The sequence below is a fragment of the Platalea leucorodia genome (assembly GCF_965183815.1).
Source record: "Platalea leucorodia genome assembly, chromosome: 4".
NCBI classification, from domain to species: Eukaryota; Metazoa; Chordata; class Aves; order Pelecaniformes; family Threskiornithidae; genus Platalea; species Platalea leucorodia.
In genome coordinates this window covers 13,155,440-13,172,454 of record NC_138826.1, presented here as the reverse complement: position 1 = coordinate 13,172,454, position 17,015 = coordinate 13,155,440, and the positions used below count along the sequence as shown (strand labels likewise).

General features: G+C 40.4%; 1 protein-coding gene across 1 annotated transcript in view; it reads right to left on the bottom strand.

Moving 5' to 3' along the window:
* Positions 1-17,015, bottom strand: part of SORCS1 (sortilin related VPS10 domain containing receptor 1) — a gene marked incomplete at both ends in the record, with an annotated part of 310,932 nt that overhangs the window by 36,187 nt on the left and 257,730 nt on the right. The window contains 2 exons of the mRNA XM_082309176.1: positions 8,399-8,570; positions 9,587-9,700. Of these exons, the coding sequence (XP_082165302.1) occupies positions 8,399-8,570; positions 9,587-9,700 (286 nt within the window). The remainder of the gene's footprint in view (positions 1-8,398; positions 8,571-9,586; positions 9,701-17,015) is intronic.

Below are 17,015 nucleotides of genomic sequence, written 5' to 3'. Positions count from 1 at the left end.
ATATCTGGTAAGTTGAAGTCTCCCACGAGAACAAGGGCTAGAGACTGTGAGACTTCAGCCAACCTCTTGTACAATACTTTGTCTGTTTCCTCATCCTGGTTGGGTGGTCTATAACAAACTCCCACCAGGATATCTGCCTTATTAGCCTTCCCTGTGATCTTTACCCATAAGCACTCAACCTTATCATTACCTTTGTTGAGCTCTAGACAATCAAAACACTCCTCTCTAACGTACAAGGCTACCCCACCACCTCTCCTTCCTTGCTTATCCCTTCTGACGAGCTTGTAGCCATCCATTGCAGCACTCCAGTTGTGTGAGTCATCCCACCATGTTTCCATGATGGCGACCACATCATAGTTTTCCTGCGCTCCTCCTGTTTATTGCCCATGCTGCGTGCATTGGTGTTAATGCACTTCAGTTGGGCTACTGATCTTTTCTCCAACACAGGCATGCCACCCCTAGGCTCATCCCTAGCAAGCCTGGTTTATTCCCTTCCCCCTTCGCATCTATTTTAAAGCTCTCTCAATGAGGCCTGCTAACTTCTGAGCCAGGATCCTTTTCCCCCTTTGTGACAGGTGAACCCCATCTGTCTCCAGCAGGCCTGGTGCCATGTAAACTGCCCCATGATTGAAAACCCCAAAATTCCACCTCTGGCACCAGCCTCTGAGCCAGCCTCTTGTTTCATTTTCACCATAGCCACGAAACCCATGGCATCTACAGGTGCTGCCAGGGAAGGGAGCCATTTCTAAGGCACACAAGATTTAGATTTCAATTTTTCTTCCAAATTCCCTAGGGAGAAAAGATGCTGAAAGAGACATCTGGAAATCTAATTGGAGAAGAGCTTCAGCTGCTGTTCCCCCAGTCTTTTTTATTTGTCTTGGCCTTTCCTGTTTTGATTTAAAACCCTTTGAACTGGAAATACATTTTCTATTCAGTAAGATCCAGGCTATAACACTTCTTTGAAAATGCCACATTTTGAAAAGCTGACATTTAAAATTCTAGCTTAGGAAGGCAGAGAAAAAAGTCATGAAAACAAAGAGACTGTGTTTTGACTTGTTCTAATTTTTTACCTGTGCCAGGTAAGAGCACGGGCAGAATAAGACAGGAAGAGAAAGCAGGTGAGCCAAAATCAAAACATTTCCCATACAGCCCACACCTGATCTACATCAGCTCCAGCTGTCTGTGTCTCAGGCAGCTCTCCAGAGCCATTTGCAAGTGGCTGTTTTACCAAGAGAAGTTTTGTTTTGCAACAATTTGATGCATATACATACATCTTCCAAAAATCTCTCCTGTTGCTTTTTCCAGCTTCTCCTTATCATTTTGACAAGTCCAATACCACATGATAAGGGTTTTCTGAAGCTTTTAGCTCGATTAAGGCAGACACGAAACTTCCTGCATTACTTCTGCAGCCACAGCAAAACACTTGAATGCAATCAGCACTGAGCTATCTTTGGGCAGCCTCTCTGGCCTTCATTGTAAGAGGTCTTTAGTGCCAGTGCTCTTAGGCATCAAGGGAGAAATTTGCCAGGTTGGCTGCTTGTGGTGGTATCTCTGCATTCAGCTCCTGTATTTTAGACACACTAAGCTAGTCAGCAACCAACTACAATAGCTGAAAAAATGAAAGTACTTTTGATGGATGTTTTTTACCTTGTACTAGTTATATGCAATATGCACAAGCTTGGATATAACCTGACGAAGTACACTGCAATCTTGATAAAGGCTTTAGTTCAGCTAAAACCATCAGCGTATGCTGAACTTGAAGCACAAGTACTCCTTTTAGCCTGAAAAGAAGCCCTGGGAATTAAAAACAAGTTTCCCAAGACCCCATATTATGCCCTTTATCTATACAACCTTTGATATTAAAATGTAAATCAGAAATTTACTGTTTTCTAAGGGATTTTCTCATTAAATGTCTAGGGGGTTTCCAAGCATAAACAAAAGATTCCCCTCCCTCCTTCCCCTCCCCGCCCCACCAAGGCAAATGCACATTTTTCCTGTGTCTTGCCAATGAATAAAAGTCTAGAGCGTACACAAGACCTGCATGCTTCCAAAAAACTCTGTGAAGCTTCCAGCCCCAGGATGTATCAAGAAACAGCCCATACAGTTTGCAACAATATTTTTACATTTTGATATACTTTTATGCAGCTCTCAGTATTTTGGTGTAGGTGAGATGTGAGACCCACCTAGTAGGATTCTCTCTCAAACACTCCATCTGAATCTTGCCCAGAAGGTTGTAATAATGAATTTTCCTTATTGAGCTCCAGTATTTGTATCTAAATGGAAGTATTAAAACAATGAAACACAGTTCAAGGTTTTAAATTTTGGTTCCCATGTTTCAGATTTAATTTTTAAGCCTTCAATTATGCACTGACTCATGCGTCTTCCTTACAGATGTTGATAATGGATTTAATTATCCTTCGCAAGAGAGAGACACTGCTGTTGTTGGATTGTCTTCATGAATTAATGTTTTGTGTTTTCTTTAGATTTTGTGCTTTCTTTAGATCTTTTCCCTCTTTGGCATTTTCCTGTGACCATCGGAAAAAATCCATCAAAGATATTTCCATTGCAACTGAATATCTACGCATGGGATACATTTAGTCTAAGCCTGTTTAAAGCATATGCTTAATGTTAAACAGATATTCAAGATATTGATCAACTTGATCAAGTACTGAAAAATATGCTTTTGTGTGTAAACTCTGGCTTTCAGAGAGATGCTCTTAACTTTTTAAAATCAGAAACTGAATAGAAATGTGTCTTTTATCAGAGCAAATAGCTTGATACTTTTCACATGTGCTTCTTTTTCTACACCAAAACAGTTAATTGTATTAATCCATTCATTCATTCTGACTGGCAGTTGTGCCAGCTCGACTCAGCTATGAGCTTTTTCTACAGGACTGATCTTCGGTGCTCCACAGGAATCAATAAGTACAGCCTCTCAGGATTATGCAGAATAATTCAACTTGTGCGACTGGAGGTGCATTAGAAGACTGTAGTGCTGTGTGTCATCATGAAGGTGAGGTCAACTTTCATACATTTTCATGGAATTTCAGCAGTGAATTTAAAAATGCATGAAAGGCTCCGATTTCTCCCAACCATCTTGTCGTCATGAGTAACACAGAAAACACAATTATAATTCAGATGACAGTGGTATGGGGGAGGGGATGTACTGATCTTTCATCTGTGTGTTATTAACAGGAATGTGGTGGTGTTAGTAAGATAAACAGCCATGATTCAGCATGTGCATTGAAAGTTAGGATGAAAGTTTCATATTTTTGTAATCATTACTAACTAACTTATGATATCAAAAGAAGGAACACAGTAGGATACCATGAAAAAATGGAGATTATGCTTTTAAGTACTACTAGCTTTGCATCTTTAATTTGGGTACATCAACAATCAAAACAGTCCTAATGCTAAGCTCATCTCCAGAGACTTCAGCTGAGTTGAATTCTGATGTGCACCAAACAATAGTGCTGAGGTGGGAAATGCTAATGGTATTTTCCCTCCAGAAGGGTCCCCAAGCTCATTAAATGTACTTGAGACACAATGTACCTTGTACAGCCATTTATTAACACTGTCATTACAGAAAACTATAGTGGTCTTTAGGAAATTCAGGGCTCCATTTGTATATTCACATGGCAAGAGAGAGTTGTCCGGCCTTATGAGCCTTAAGCACAAAACTGAAAGGCATGGAGGGCATCAGGGAGAAAGTAAAGCTCTATTTTCAAATGAGGGAATAAAAAACCAGAAAGGTTAAGTTTCTTAAGGTCATGCAGAAAGAGCTCAGAGTGTGGTTCAGGAATGAGTTCAGATTGACTGAATTCTGGCCTGTGGCCTGAACTGTAGGAACAAATGAGTTTTCCCCACACATTAGTCTAATCCTAACATCATACAGCAGCAGCAAGTAGTCAAAAGCAAGCCAAAATCTACTCCCACTGGAGTGACTTTGTCAAGTGAGAACGGAGGCAGACCTGGAATGTCAAAGACTTTTTGCTGTTATTTTATCAAGATAAAAAATAAATTAGAGGTGGCAGTTTCTCTGTGAATTATCTGTAATGAAATAGCCAAAACCCTGAACCTTTCTGCCCTGAATGTCTTTACCATCCATTTCCTCAGCAAAGATGTATGAGCAATCAGATGAAACAAGTTTGAAAGCCATTGTGTTGAATAGCGTTGTTCTGGAGGCTGCAGCTTTCAGCGTCTCTGCTGAAGCAGTACAGCAAGCACAAGTGTCTGATGTTCATACAAATAACTCAAACACACAAATAACAATTGGGTTTGTGTCAGGCAGGAGACTTACATGACCACGTTATGAGGAAGGCATGCAGAAACTACACCCACTTAATAAAATTCCTCTATTCTCTACAACAGAGCAGCAAAATATGTCAGGGACATTGTATTGAAGAACTACTGTAGGAGAATGGCTTTGCAGTTTTTGGTTTTAGGTTTCTTCTGTTGCTGTGCAAAAATAAAGTAAGGATTCAGGTTGTTTAGGCTGAGAAACAACTCTGTTGTTGAACGCTGCCGTGTGAGAGGTACCAGCCGTGGGTCTGTGCATACAGCCCAGGCCATGACACGGGATTAACCTTTAAACTGGCAGCATTTTGAGGCAATAGGAAAACCTGCTTTTAAGCATAACTAGTTTTCTCCTGTGCTGCCATTTATTGATAGAGATGCTGTTGCTATTCTGTTTAGCGGGATGGAAATTTAAGAGCAAAACTGCCAGCCTAAGTATGGTGCTCTGCTTCTTAAAAACTTCTATAATGCTTCATACAATGGGACATATGCTAATTATAAAAGGAAATATTGATGCTTCCTGGCTGTTGTCACCCAGTAAGAATATCATGATGATTATACCCAGATTAATAGGAGAACTAACCTCGACGAACCTTTCCAATAATAGGACCAAAGATACTAAGTGCAAGGTGACTTTGCAAACAGTTTTTAAGAAGTCATACAGAAATCCTAAAAGGTGACAGGAAAATCAGACCACTTTGGAAAGCATTCTTACATTCAGATAATTTAAATATGAGTTGTTGGTTGTTTTTGCTTTTAGTGATATTTATATGCTGCCAGATATAAATGCTTCACAGGAAAATTTCATGTGAGTCAGGGTTAGAGAAACTGGGCCAGAATCCCAGCTCTCAGAAATCAGCAGTGCTCTATGCACTGCTGTTTTTGGTGCCTGCCCCCTCTTCACTTGCACAGACTTCAGCGATTATTTTCCTTTTGTGTCTTCTTCAATAGCAGAACACTTCTGAATGCCTTGTCCTTGTTTTTCTCTTCAGATCTCTTTTACCGGCATTGTGTCATTGTCAGAACGACACAGTCCTGGTCTTCAGCATCACCACAGGCACAAGCAGGCTCTACAAGAAACCCCTGCACTGTGGTTCCTGGCCCTGAATCCCACACCTGACTGAAAACAGTTTTTTACTGCTGCCATTTGCCTCTGTCTCCCCTCTTAGCAAACCCCTCCACTACAGAGATTCAGTGACTTTTCAGGGCCTCCAGTGAGCCTGCCTCTGCAGTTTGTTCTTCTTTTCAGACCCAGGTGGTTCCTTAGATGGAGCAGAAAACTGTAGAAACTTAATAGGAGTAAAAATCTCAAACAAACTCTCGTACCTTGGCTCACCAGCTTCTTATCTTCTTCCCCGCCCCCCCCCCCCCCCCCCCCCCCAGGTCAAATGGAATATAGGCATGAAAAAAGAGAGCTGGGAGGCTGTGGTGTGTGGAACAGCCCTGCAGATCTGAAGGCTTCAAACAAACTGTCTCAGAGGGATACAGGAGATGCAAAGATGCAAAGGGACTACAGCATAAGCAAAGGCCGCTCTTTTTTTTCTGTCCTAAAAGATATTAACTGTGACACAAACTAAAGGAAGAGTCGCAACCAGGGTGAAGCACTTAAAAATATTGACCACCACTCTAGGGGGCAAGGGTTGAATAGGACACACTTTCTTCATATGCCATTGGGAAAAACCGCACATGCATACACAATATAACCAGCCTTTTTTAACTTGCTTGATGACTTCTCTTTAGCAAAAATGGAGTGGCACAGATTTCGTGGATGCTGAACATCCTGGATTGTACTATGCTGTATACCTGTGCAGGGCAGAACTAAACAGAAAATGACAAGTTTTTGTTTTGCAATACCTCTGCCTTGTTTGCAAGGGAAAGAAACTTCCCTTTGAGAAGTGGGGTTGGACTAAATCTCCAGAGATCCCTTCCAACCTCAATTATTCCATGATTCTGTGAAATCAATATCTATTCTATAAAAGGGTGGTTGTTCTTTTGCTGGGTAGTTTAACTTTTCGAGTGAGTCGTGTGATTTTTGTTACTGAAACAGTTAATTCAGTAAATGCTTTAGTGTATATACAATTATGCTGCTATAACGACAGTTTATTCTCCTATAGCTTGCCTATAGCTGGGCAAGTTTTATTCTTTGTTGAATACTTCTTTTGCTGCAACATCAGCGCAAAGTCATTGGCAGACTGGGTCAAATTCACCCAAAAGTTTTGTTGGTTGCTCTGTAAACTCTTTATATTGACAAATCTAGGAGCAGGAGGTCAAGATTCATCTAGCAGGGAGAGTAATCAGAAAGGCTGGAGGTTGATCAATACTGTTTCAGCCCTCAGAGCAATTCCTAACCTCTTCCTTATCAGGCATACTGAAAGAAGGCCCCCCTTTAGACCTCCTCAGAAGCTGACTCACTCATCAAAACATACTTTATGTACACCCTGATACACAGCATGAGAAAGACTCCATCTCCTAATGGAGAAGATGTTGCCTTCAGACTATGGTAAATACTGAAGCAGGGTTATCAAAAAAGATCAGAATCAACAGACAAGAGAGAACAGTTCACAGGAGATCCCTGTATAAGAGTGGTCAGGGCATTCTTACAGAATACGTGAATTGGAATGCTCAGAGAAGGAAGAGCAGGACATTTGTCCTGAGTTTCCCGCATTGTGGGTGATTGTCTCTCCCTCTGACTATTGGCATAATTGTTTGATAGTTTTGTGACTGATTCTCAGATTACCCATCTCCTTCTCTCAATCTGTTTTAAAACTTGGCTGAGAATAGAAAGGCAATGCAATGAACACTTTTTTGGGGGTATATAACACCACCTTTGTTGATTTTTTTTTTTTTATTATTTTTTTTATTTTTTTAACAGCTTGAAGACTTTGAATTTTATTTTGGACTTTTTATTCTTCATCTTTAAACACAGAAATCAATAATTTATCCAGACGAAATTATATGTTTATACTGTTATGACAGCATCTACAGTAGCGATGTTGTATGACTGTCACTACTGAAATAAAGTGACCACATTGCACAGAAAATGAACATTCAGGTCAAACAACTGCTTCAGGTTAGATATGATTTATTATGTGTTATTGCCTTTACAAATCAGGACACCTTTTTCCTGGGAAAGCATTAATAATAGACATGTAAAAACCCCAACACACCCCCTACAAAACTCAGCTCCAGAGGTCATCCTCATTTCTCTTTCCTCCCTATGGATGACATTTACTATGGAGAGAGTCAGAAGTAATTTCCATGGATACTTTGAGCTGTAAAGGGATGTACATTGTGCCCTAGCGTAAAAGCATAGCTGTTTTAGGATTTATTGGCCAGCTACACAGAAAAAAGGGTAGAAGTTTAAAGAAATCAAGCTGGATTAGGGAAAAAGAGAAAACAGTTACTTTGTGAATGCTATTATTTGGGAGCCTACAATTAAACATAGATAAAGAAGTGCTGAGGAATAAAAACAGGCGAAAAGATTTTAAACATTTTTTCCTAAGGATTCAGAAATGGAGGGAGCAGAACAGTGAAATATCAAGTTAAGTTACAGATGTAACAAAAACACAGGCTCTGATCAGAGTCTGCATCAGCTTCACATTTGCAACCAATTTCAGACTTAACGCTGCTGATGACATCTTGAGATTTCATCCACAAATGCGTAAACAGTATGCACCAACTTGTGTGATGGGGACAGATCTACACAGGTACTTTTAGTCATGTTTGGTTGAAAGTCAGTGGCAAGTAAAAATGGAAATTCAGTTTCAAACACAGCAAGAAGTCAAAAGCATAGGTAAGGCTGGGGATTAGGACTCAAACTTGTCCTCTCCAGTTCTACTGAGACCAAACCAGTTCCCAGTTTTTACCAACTTCTCTCCCAGTCATTACCCTATGCAACAGAATACACTTTCAGTCTCATTATCTCCATGCATCATCCATTACCTTTTTGAGCATACTCCACCCCAGCTACATCGTGGAGCTGACCGACTTTATCCCACACTCTCTTGGTTTACCTCTTCACCACTTTACAAATTTTGTCTGGCATGAATCAGACTCAAATACACCCATGGGGCCTGGGATGCAACATAAAAACAGAGCCTACCTCTTCCAGCTGCACCAGGAAAGTGACATTGTGTCCTTGCTCAGCTGTCAGTTTGCCATCAGATGTGATTATGCGAAGGCCCTGGGGGGCTTTGCCAGGACATTGCTGTGGTTTTGCTGTGTACCGTTCTCTCACACCATCCGTGCAGTTATTAGAAACAACTTTCCGGTATCTGCAAAGGAAAAGAGAAGTCTGTGCAAGATGCTGACAGGGAGCATAACAGGGTTAACTGGGAACAAGAAGGCATTTTTTGAGGTTTCTTTAGACTAAGGAGATTGGAAGAAAACAGTTTCCCAAATATATTTTAGTGTTTGTCTCAGCTAAGCATTCCTCATGTGCCTAACATACAAGTAGTTAATATTGTTGTTAATGGCATGTAATATTTTCCTGCATAGCACACATATATACCACATATTAATAAATTGCCTAAAACATAAAATTATATGGTGATCTATGTTACATGTTAAATAACTATAAAGTTATAAATAAATGATATACACATACAGTATGGAATTGTATTCCATTATTATGCTGTTAGGCAGAGTTTAACAGCTTTTCTCACATGCTCTCCACTTCTCATTAGTTGTGAGGCAACTCTCTCTAAAGATGCAACCCTCGAGAGCTACAAAAATAAGAGTTGAAGAAAAAAGTAAATTCTGCCTATCTTTGAGTGTATAAAACGCCAAAACATTGGCTTCCTTTGTTTGCTTTAATCACTTGCATCAGAAATGAAGTTTGCGGTCAGTATCTTAATTTAAACTACATCTTCTCTTGACTTCCAAGAGAGCCAAAGAATAATCAGCATTCAGACTAGCTGCCCATCTGTTACTTCAGTTCACATATACATCAGCTTCACCTCTTTCCTCTAATTTGTTTCCCACCATTTCTGCCTCACCTGGTCCCACATGATTTTAAGGGAAGTCTTTTCAGAGACTTCAAAGAATTGGCCTTTGCCTTACAGTTTTCCCTCCAAGTTTCTTTAAGGTATCATTTTTCAGGGAAAGGTCTGGACCATACATGATGGAGATCTGGAGTACCAGACTGTGCACCCTAACAAACTCAGTGAAGAAGAGGTCCCAAGGGCTTCAGCCAGCTTTGAGACACCTATAGTAAATGCAACCTGTAGTTGCCATTGGGATAAAGTCCATATGGGTGCTCCAGATAAATAAAGTCTGGTGTGCCACTTACCCGGTGCTGTTGAGATAACTCTGTCCAAGGCTACAATCTTTTGACAAGGAAGATGGGTTATACCAAAATGCTGGTAAACACTGCCCGTTGCTGTGACGTTCATATCCATAATCACTGTTTTAGCATTAAAAGAAAGAGTCACATAAAAAAACCAAAAGAATAAATACAGATATTAGCTCATGGTCTCTACTGTTGATACAAGTTTTGATTTTCCTTGATCTGTTTACTAGGATTTCTGATTTTTTATTGATGTAACAACAGATTTTTCATCCCGCTTTAGTTTTTTTTTTGGGGGGTAGAGTTACCTTACATATATCTCAGTATAAACGAGCAGAACCAGACCAGGTAGTTCATGAGCTATTGCATTATCTGTTCTCCCTCCACAGTCTAACAGTGCTTCTCAGGTTCAACTCTAGACTTAAATGTAATAAAAGCCAGAGATCTAAGCTAAGTTCAGTCACTGCTGTCTCAGTCACATCTTAGAAAACTGAAGTGCTAAATAGTTAATTGTATTTGGAAACTACGTCACATGAGATGTAGAGGAAAATTTACAGCCCTGAGAGAGATCTCAACTGAAGGCATTAACAGTGTATTTGGTAATGGAAAAGAAGGCTGCAACCTTTGATTCTATTTTTGTTTGGAAGAGGAAATGCTACCAAAAATCGTGTGTTAGGAACTATGAGTCAAACTGTAATCTTTCGTCCCAATTTGGATTTAGCTTTGACCAAATTTGTTTTGGTTCCACTAAACAACAGTTCAAATTGGTTTTGATTCCAGGTAAAAAAAGACTCTATAAAAATTGTTATTGTGGAACAAATAAACAAACAAAAAACCTCTTTAATCAGTATTCTGTTCACATGTGGTTTTACTCTCCAGCTGTTGACTAATGAGGACTGTTTGGTTGGAAAATCATTCTTATTCCTTTTACTAAGCTTTCTCCACAGCCCATAACAGAGAAGTTAATGAGATGCCATTTCTAAGAACTGCTGTACAGAGTCCACCAACTCCATTCCAATATTCCAGTTGCAACATGATCCTTGATCTTAAAATGGCACTTCTTTGCAAAGAACTTTTTTTTGACTATTATCTTTAATGTCTTGGTATCAAGTAGCCTGACATTCTAAGAAAAGAGGATTAGGGCAGCATTAGATTATGTGATTGTGCTCATCTCTGTATACAAAAAGAAGCAGAGAGGAAAAACAAAAGGCAGAGCAACCCCAATAACCTGGTCAGACCCAGTGGAGCCCTTGCCCAAGCTCCTCCCAGGGCTGTCACAGGAGAGCCATCAGCCCATGGCCAGGGTGAGACCTACCAGATTGTCAATGGGAGAGGCTCTCTCCAGATCACTTTGCAGATCACTGAGCAGGGTTACTGCACACAGGGGTATGGGGCTCATTATGCCATGCCAGGGGAGAGCATCTGGTATCTCCATTTCTATTTTCCTGGGTGAGGAGCTATCTGTTCTGTGTGTGTGTGGTGGTCTAAGTCTCAGCAAGTGGACTCAGACCATGGGTCACAGGGGTCCACGTGCCCACACTGCCAGCAACTGGAATGACTGGAGTGTGTGCATACTGTGCAGGTAAGCACCAAGCCAGACAACTCAGTGAGTAGGATAAAAGACTTGGGAGCTAGGTGCTGATGTGGTCATAAGTCTGGGCTGGATACTTGGTCCGTGAAGTGGTTATTGGAGTGATCAAGAGTTCTTGGGGAATGGCTACTGGTGTAAAGCCTTATAGGTCTGGACCTGCTTGTGAGACCTGTTATGTGTGTGTACGTCTATGTATGAGGCAACTGGACATTCCCCAGCAACTGGGGAGACAAGGCATCCAGGGCCAGAGACTGGACAGACCTGGATGTCTAAGACCGGGTACTGGTGGGATCAATATTGTACGCATGTTTACAGTGCACATAATTTCCACAAATGGGAATTCATCTTGATCAACCAGAGAGGGGAACAGGATGAGGCAACTGGTGTTTGTGTGAGTGCTGTGTTTTCTGTTTGTGCTAATCTGCGTCACTAGCCATGTACGTATGCAAATATGTACTGTGTGTACATGCATGTGTGTGCTTATCAGGAACAAACACTCAGCCTTGCTACCATCTGGGTCAGGGGACACGGAGCTGCAGCAGCCTCAACTCTCTCAGGTGATATTTGTAGAATAATAGTAACAACAAGAAGAATGTTTAACATTATGAAGACTTTTTTCAGATGCCTTTTTCTTTCTAGAACAAAGCACAATGGCTTAAAACAAAAATTTAATAAATCACTATTAAACAATTTTAAGAAGTCTGGTACTGACCTAAGATATGAGACAAAAGGAAAAAAAACAAGGAGAGAATATTTTGCAATTTATTTTTGTTAAATTTCTTATACTGTTTATCAAAAGCGGGACATTGAGAAGAATTTTGTCACTGGTTTTTACTCCTGCCTGCAATTGAGAAAAAAAAAAAAATGTTTTGAGGTAATCTGAAAAAGGAGAAATTAAGAAGATGACATTAAGCAAAAGAAAATTAAAGCTGCATATCACTTGGGAAAACTCCTAAACATCTATTAGACTGCACGACTCTTCAAAAGGAACATTTTAGCAGCTGTGATGCTTGGGATATCTACAACAAGTAATTGAGAACATACCCTAGGAAACAGCAATGAAGTAGATGACCTAAATAGTCTTTTCCTCAGTTTTTTGACTGAATTTTCATCAATCTATTTACTCAGATGCTAGTGACTGAATGTTGCTTAATTGCTTTGGAAGCATCAGCCAGCCTATTCTCCCACTGCCATGTGCTTCTCTAATCATCCTTCTTGGAATAAGAACACTATAGCTGCAGAATACACTTTATAATGAAGAATAACACCATTCTGATTTGCTTAGAGAAAACAAATATTTACATACAAGTGGGATTCCTGTATTTTTGTAATTCATTTGTCAACACTCTGCAGCACTGTATTCCTAAGTTATCATGTGTCACTCTAATTAAAAAGCTGTAACACTGTACACACACAATGTTCTGTAATCAGTTAGGTGAAAACAAAACAAAATAATGCAATGAAATCTGCCTCAGAGGGGATCAGTACCCCCTTTTTGCAAATCATCTGGCTCATTAAGGCCCTACAGAAATATCACCCCAGTAAATGACATGAATTGCTGTTCCATCTCTCTCTACAGATGCATCAGCTGCCCGTTCACCTCCGCAGTCTTGGAATCTAATGAACTCCTTGGCTACAGGCTGGTGCACGCAGAACACTGATGCTGACAACAAATTGCTGCCTACAATTTGGCACAACAGGCTTTGTAGCAATCAACAAGCATTAGCATCAATTGGATTGCCATAGCACAAGCCAGTACAGCAAAATCTGGAGACAGGGAAGGCATCAGCTTTAAACTGCAATCAGCTAGCCGAGTCATTGCCTGGTAACTGGGAATTGGAATTTGCATATATTGATGATATTTTGTGCCTGCCTGAAAAGAACTCAGGTGAAATAGATAATGTACCTATCAAAAAAGAGTGGAGCATTTACCAGCAGGGATTGTTTTATCAGTATGAAGCAGCCTATCTTGTGGCTTTCACTGATGATGGTTTTACCCTGGCCGCTTTTACTGGTTTAAACTGGAATCCTATTTGTCTTAGTCAAGTAGGATTGCAAGTCCTTCTCTGTAACTAGAGACAGATACAAATTCATTCCAGAAGTTCTGTAATCCTGCTCAAAGTTCATGGTAAATTACCTTATCTAAGACTATTTGCAGCACCGGTCAAAGGAAAATAAATACCTTAAGGAAGTTAGTAGTTTGAATACAGACCTGACAAACATACTGTCATGGAAGAACTGCAAATCCACGTGAAATTATTAAAATCCCACTGTTTTAAGATATAGAAATAATCAGTTAAGTCGGATGAGTCATTGCCATGCTCATACCTTCTAAAAATCAAGAGATGACTTAACGTGTAACCACAGGACTTCCTTAACACTAACAGCTTCGCCTTAACGTCAACTATGCCAGAAACTGAAAATACTACTTGTGGTTTTGTATGCTGTGCTTTGCAAACTTTTCAGACATTAAATGGGGTGGAATCGAGGTATCTGTGATTATAGTTACCTTTGTTCTGCAGTTTCCAAAAGCCCTTGTGGAAAAAAATAACTGGCCATAGCCATGGAAAAGTCTTACCACCTTTTTATTCGCTTAGTACCATTGCTTAATATTGAACTATGATGCAAGTATAGATTTGTGTTAAAGGGGAGCTGTGCTTGCTTCCCAGTTCTACAGGATCTGACATGGGATTTATCTCAGAGAAGGATGGATTCAGGTGCAGTTTGAATTATGGATCTATGAAGGCATACGATTATAACTGCATCACAGTATTCGGAGTCAAGCTATACCAGCTTATATTAATAGGGAACATAAAATCCCCAGAATCTTTCCAGTAAATCCATGCCTGGTAGATATCTAGGCCTCTAAAGATGCAGAGATGCACCATAGACTGCATAGTGAATCTGCATTTTCCACAAGCATTCAAAATGAACTAAAAATTAATTCAAAATTACTATTAGCTAACCAAGCCTACCTCAATGATAAAGCACAGTTAGTTAACCTAAGGGTGCAAATGTATGTGTATTTCAGAACTGACACCTGCATGATCATCTGAACACATGAAGCCAACAGAGCCTGATCACATTCAGTATCTGCCTTCTGCCTCCCTGCAGTTTGTCAGGACAGTTTCTCATGACGCAGGACTCTGATGTTTTAGCATAAGAACTAAACCTAGCAGGTAGGTCTGTAATTTAAGCATCAGAAAATAAAAAGAGAGCTAGAGAGATCCTTGCTGATATGATCAATGAAATAAATAGGCCTGACTCTCAATTGCACTAAGGCTCCTTTGCACATCTCTGGCTATCCAAAGTGGCTAGCACCAGCATCAACAGGCTCATACTTCCCACAAAGGTGTGAGATATGGGAATACTGGTGGGAGAAGCCCTCGGTATTAATGGCAGTGGATTCAGAGGGAGGATTGACAGTGAGACACTTAACTCAAAGTTTCTATTAAAGGACCTGGGAGACAGGTAGCTGAAGGATGAACATGACCAAAGATTTCCATCTGTGTCTAGGAGGTGTTTCTACTGAAGAGATATTGCCGTAATAATGCTCAAACAGCAGGAAGGAACACAATGTAAGGAAACCGGGTAAATTAATGCTTTAATAACACACAAGTAATGGTGTCATCCATTTACCCAAATCAATTAAATGAAGAAGGACAATTTCGTTTCTAGGCCGTTGCTAGGACCGATTTGCCGAGGGCTTCTGCACGTTTCCACTCCGCCTATTCCTGAAGCGCTATTGCCCTCTGGCTGTGAGCCTCAGCCCCTGCACGGAGAAGAACTACCTGCCGCTTCAGCCCTGTCCCCAGCTAGTTTTGGTTCTAGCCCATGATAAGAGATGTCTACTGTCAGAAGAGTTCAGGTTCCCAAGGCTAGAGAAACTACAGTCATTTCTAATGTCACTCAGTTTTGTTGCTGTGTAAAACAATAAACAAATGTGCCCTTTTCTCAGAGAAAGAGCTACCATGGGCTGAATACAGATTTGAAATGAACCTGGAGTTCTGTGATATTACCAGGAGAAAAACAACATTATAAAATCTTTATGTCTTTTATAACTGGCATTTTTTCCCCTGAACTGATAAAAAGGCACTTGCAGGATTAACAGCAATAACACTTTTTTTTTCCCTTTACCTGATCACACACATATATTTTTTTAGTCCAAGCTCTGACAAGCTTAGATAACAAAATATTCTCCACACAAATTCAGTGTCTAAACAGCAGAGAAAGTCCTACTCTGACTGGGGGAGGGATTGTTGTCTTCTTTAATTCTGTATACAAGTCTGGGTCCTGCAACCATTGATGTTAATATAAAAAGCCACCCAGTTTATTTCAAGATTGCAAAATCTAGTGGAGTCAGCTAAGGGGCTTCTCTCTGCCTGGGGGATACATGTCCCCTTCAACCTCCTTCAGTTAAGAGCCCTGCCCAGCAAAAAGAGAAATACAGAATCCAAAAGCACTGTTGAAATGTCATGAATGAGGATGATGAAAGTGCTTCTTCCTTTTGCAGGAAGGACCTCACAGAGGACATCCTTCCACACCAAGATTCACCGATTTTCCTCCAACTGCCTCTTTGGACCAACTTCTGCAGGGTGCATTGGCAGTGAAGCCTAGTGCAGAGTTCAACAAGACAGGCACTGAATGCTACAGCACAGCAGCAGCTTTGCCTTTCTTAGCACGATAAAACCAGGCTGAGAAATTCAGTAGAGCCAGCAGAATTGCTTTTTTCTTGCCATCTCTTTTCTCCTTACTTGCTAAACCTCTGTCTCCTGTTACATGTGGCTTTTCTATCCTTTGGCAAATCTATTTAAAACTATGCTCCTGACTGTATTAAGTAGATACATAAGTGATGAATACTGCTGGTAAATATTTCTGAACTGGATGCTTAAAGCAATGTTTCAGTCTTTTTTCCTCAGAGGCACAGAGGAAGAAAGCTTAAATGGGTAAAGTAAAAATCCAGATCTGAGGACTGTAGGAACAACAAGAGCTCAGAGAGAATTGGAGGGGATCACAATAGTCTGCTCTAAACCAAAATTGGTTCCATCACAAAGAGGAAGGCCCTCCTAGGTCAGGAAGGCGTTCTATCAGTCAGCTGAGCACAGAGACCTGCAGTATTTTTAGGGGTATTTTTCTCAGGCTACTTTTAACAACGTGACTTTCACAAAGTCCTAACTCTGCATCTTCCAACAGATTTGAGGGGTCTTGTTGGTGCGTGTGAACTGTGAACATCTGTTGTATATCCCCAACCATCCAAGCTTCCTCTTAGAGATTCTCTCATAACCCAGCAGCAGGCCTTTTGAAGAAAGTTTCCTCAAAGTGAATGTAAATGAAAGAAAAGCATGTTTCCCCCAGCAAATGTCACCATGGTACTTTTGTTCTGTACCTAGCAACAAAGTTTTGTAGTAGCAAACCACACAATCAATTTTAATGAAATAAAAACATACATTCTCAGAGAGAGACAAGTTACGGAAGAAAAGCATATTTTTATCAGAAGTGTTTCATGAGTGTGTGTCCTTTACGAGTGTAAGGGGTTTAACCACTAACGGATTGACCGTGAGTCAATCGCATCAGTTAGTTTCTTGAGCCTGGGCATAAGTTTGGCACAGCTTTGCACACTCTACAGGAAGGCCAAAATCTTCAGGGAATCTCCTTCCTATTCATTTTTTTTTCCTAGTTGGATGCTATCTTTTTTGCATTACCAGAGCTACGTTAAACAGCTGAAATCCAGGACCTTGGGGCACCTACATGACAAACTACACATGGAACTGAGGTATCTTCTCCCTAACAAAGAACTTACTGGAAGATGGGGAAATCATCAGGAAACCATAATCAGAGAAT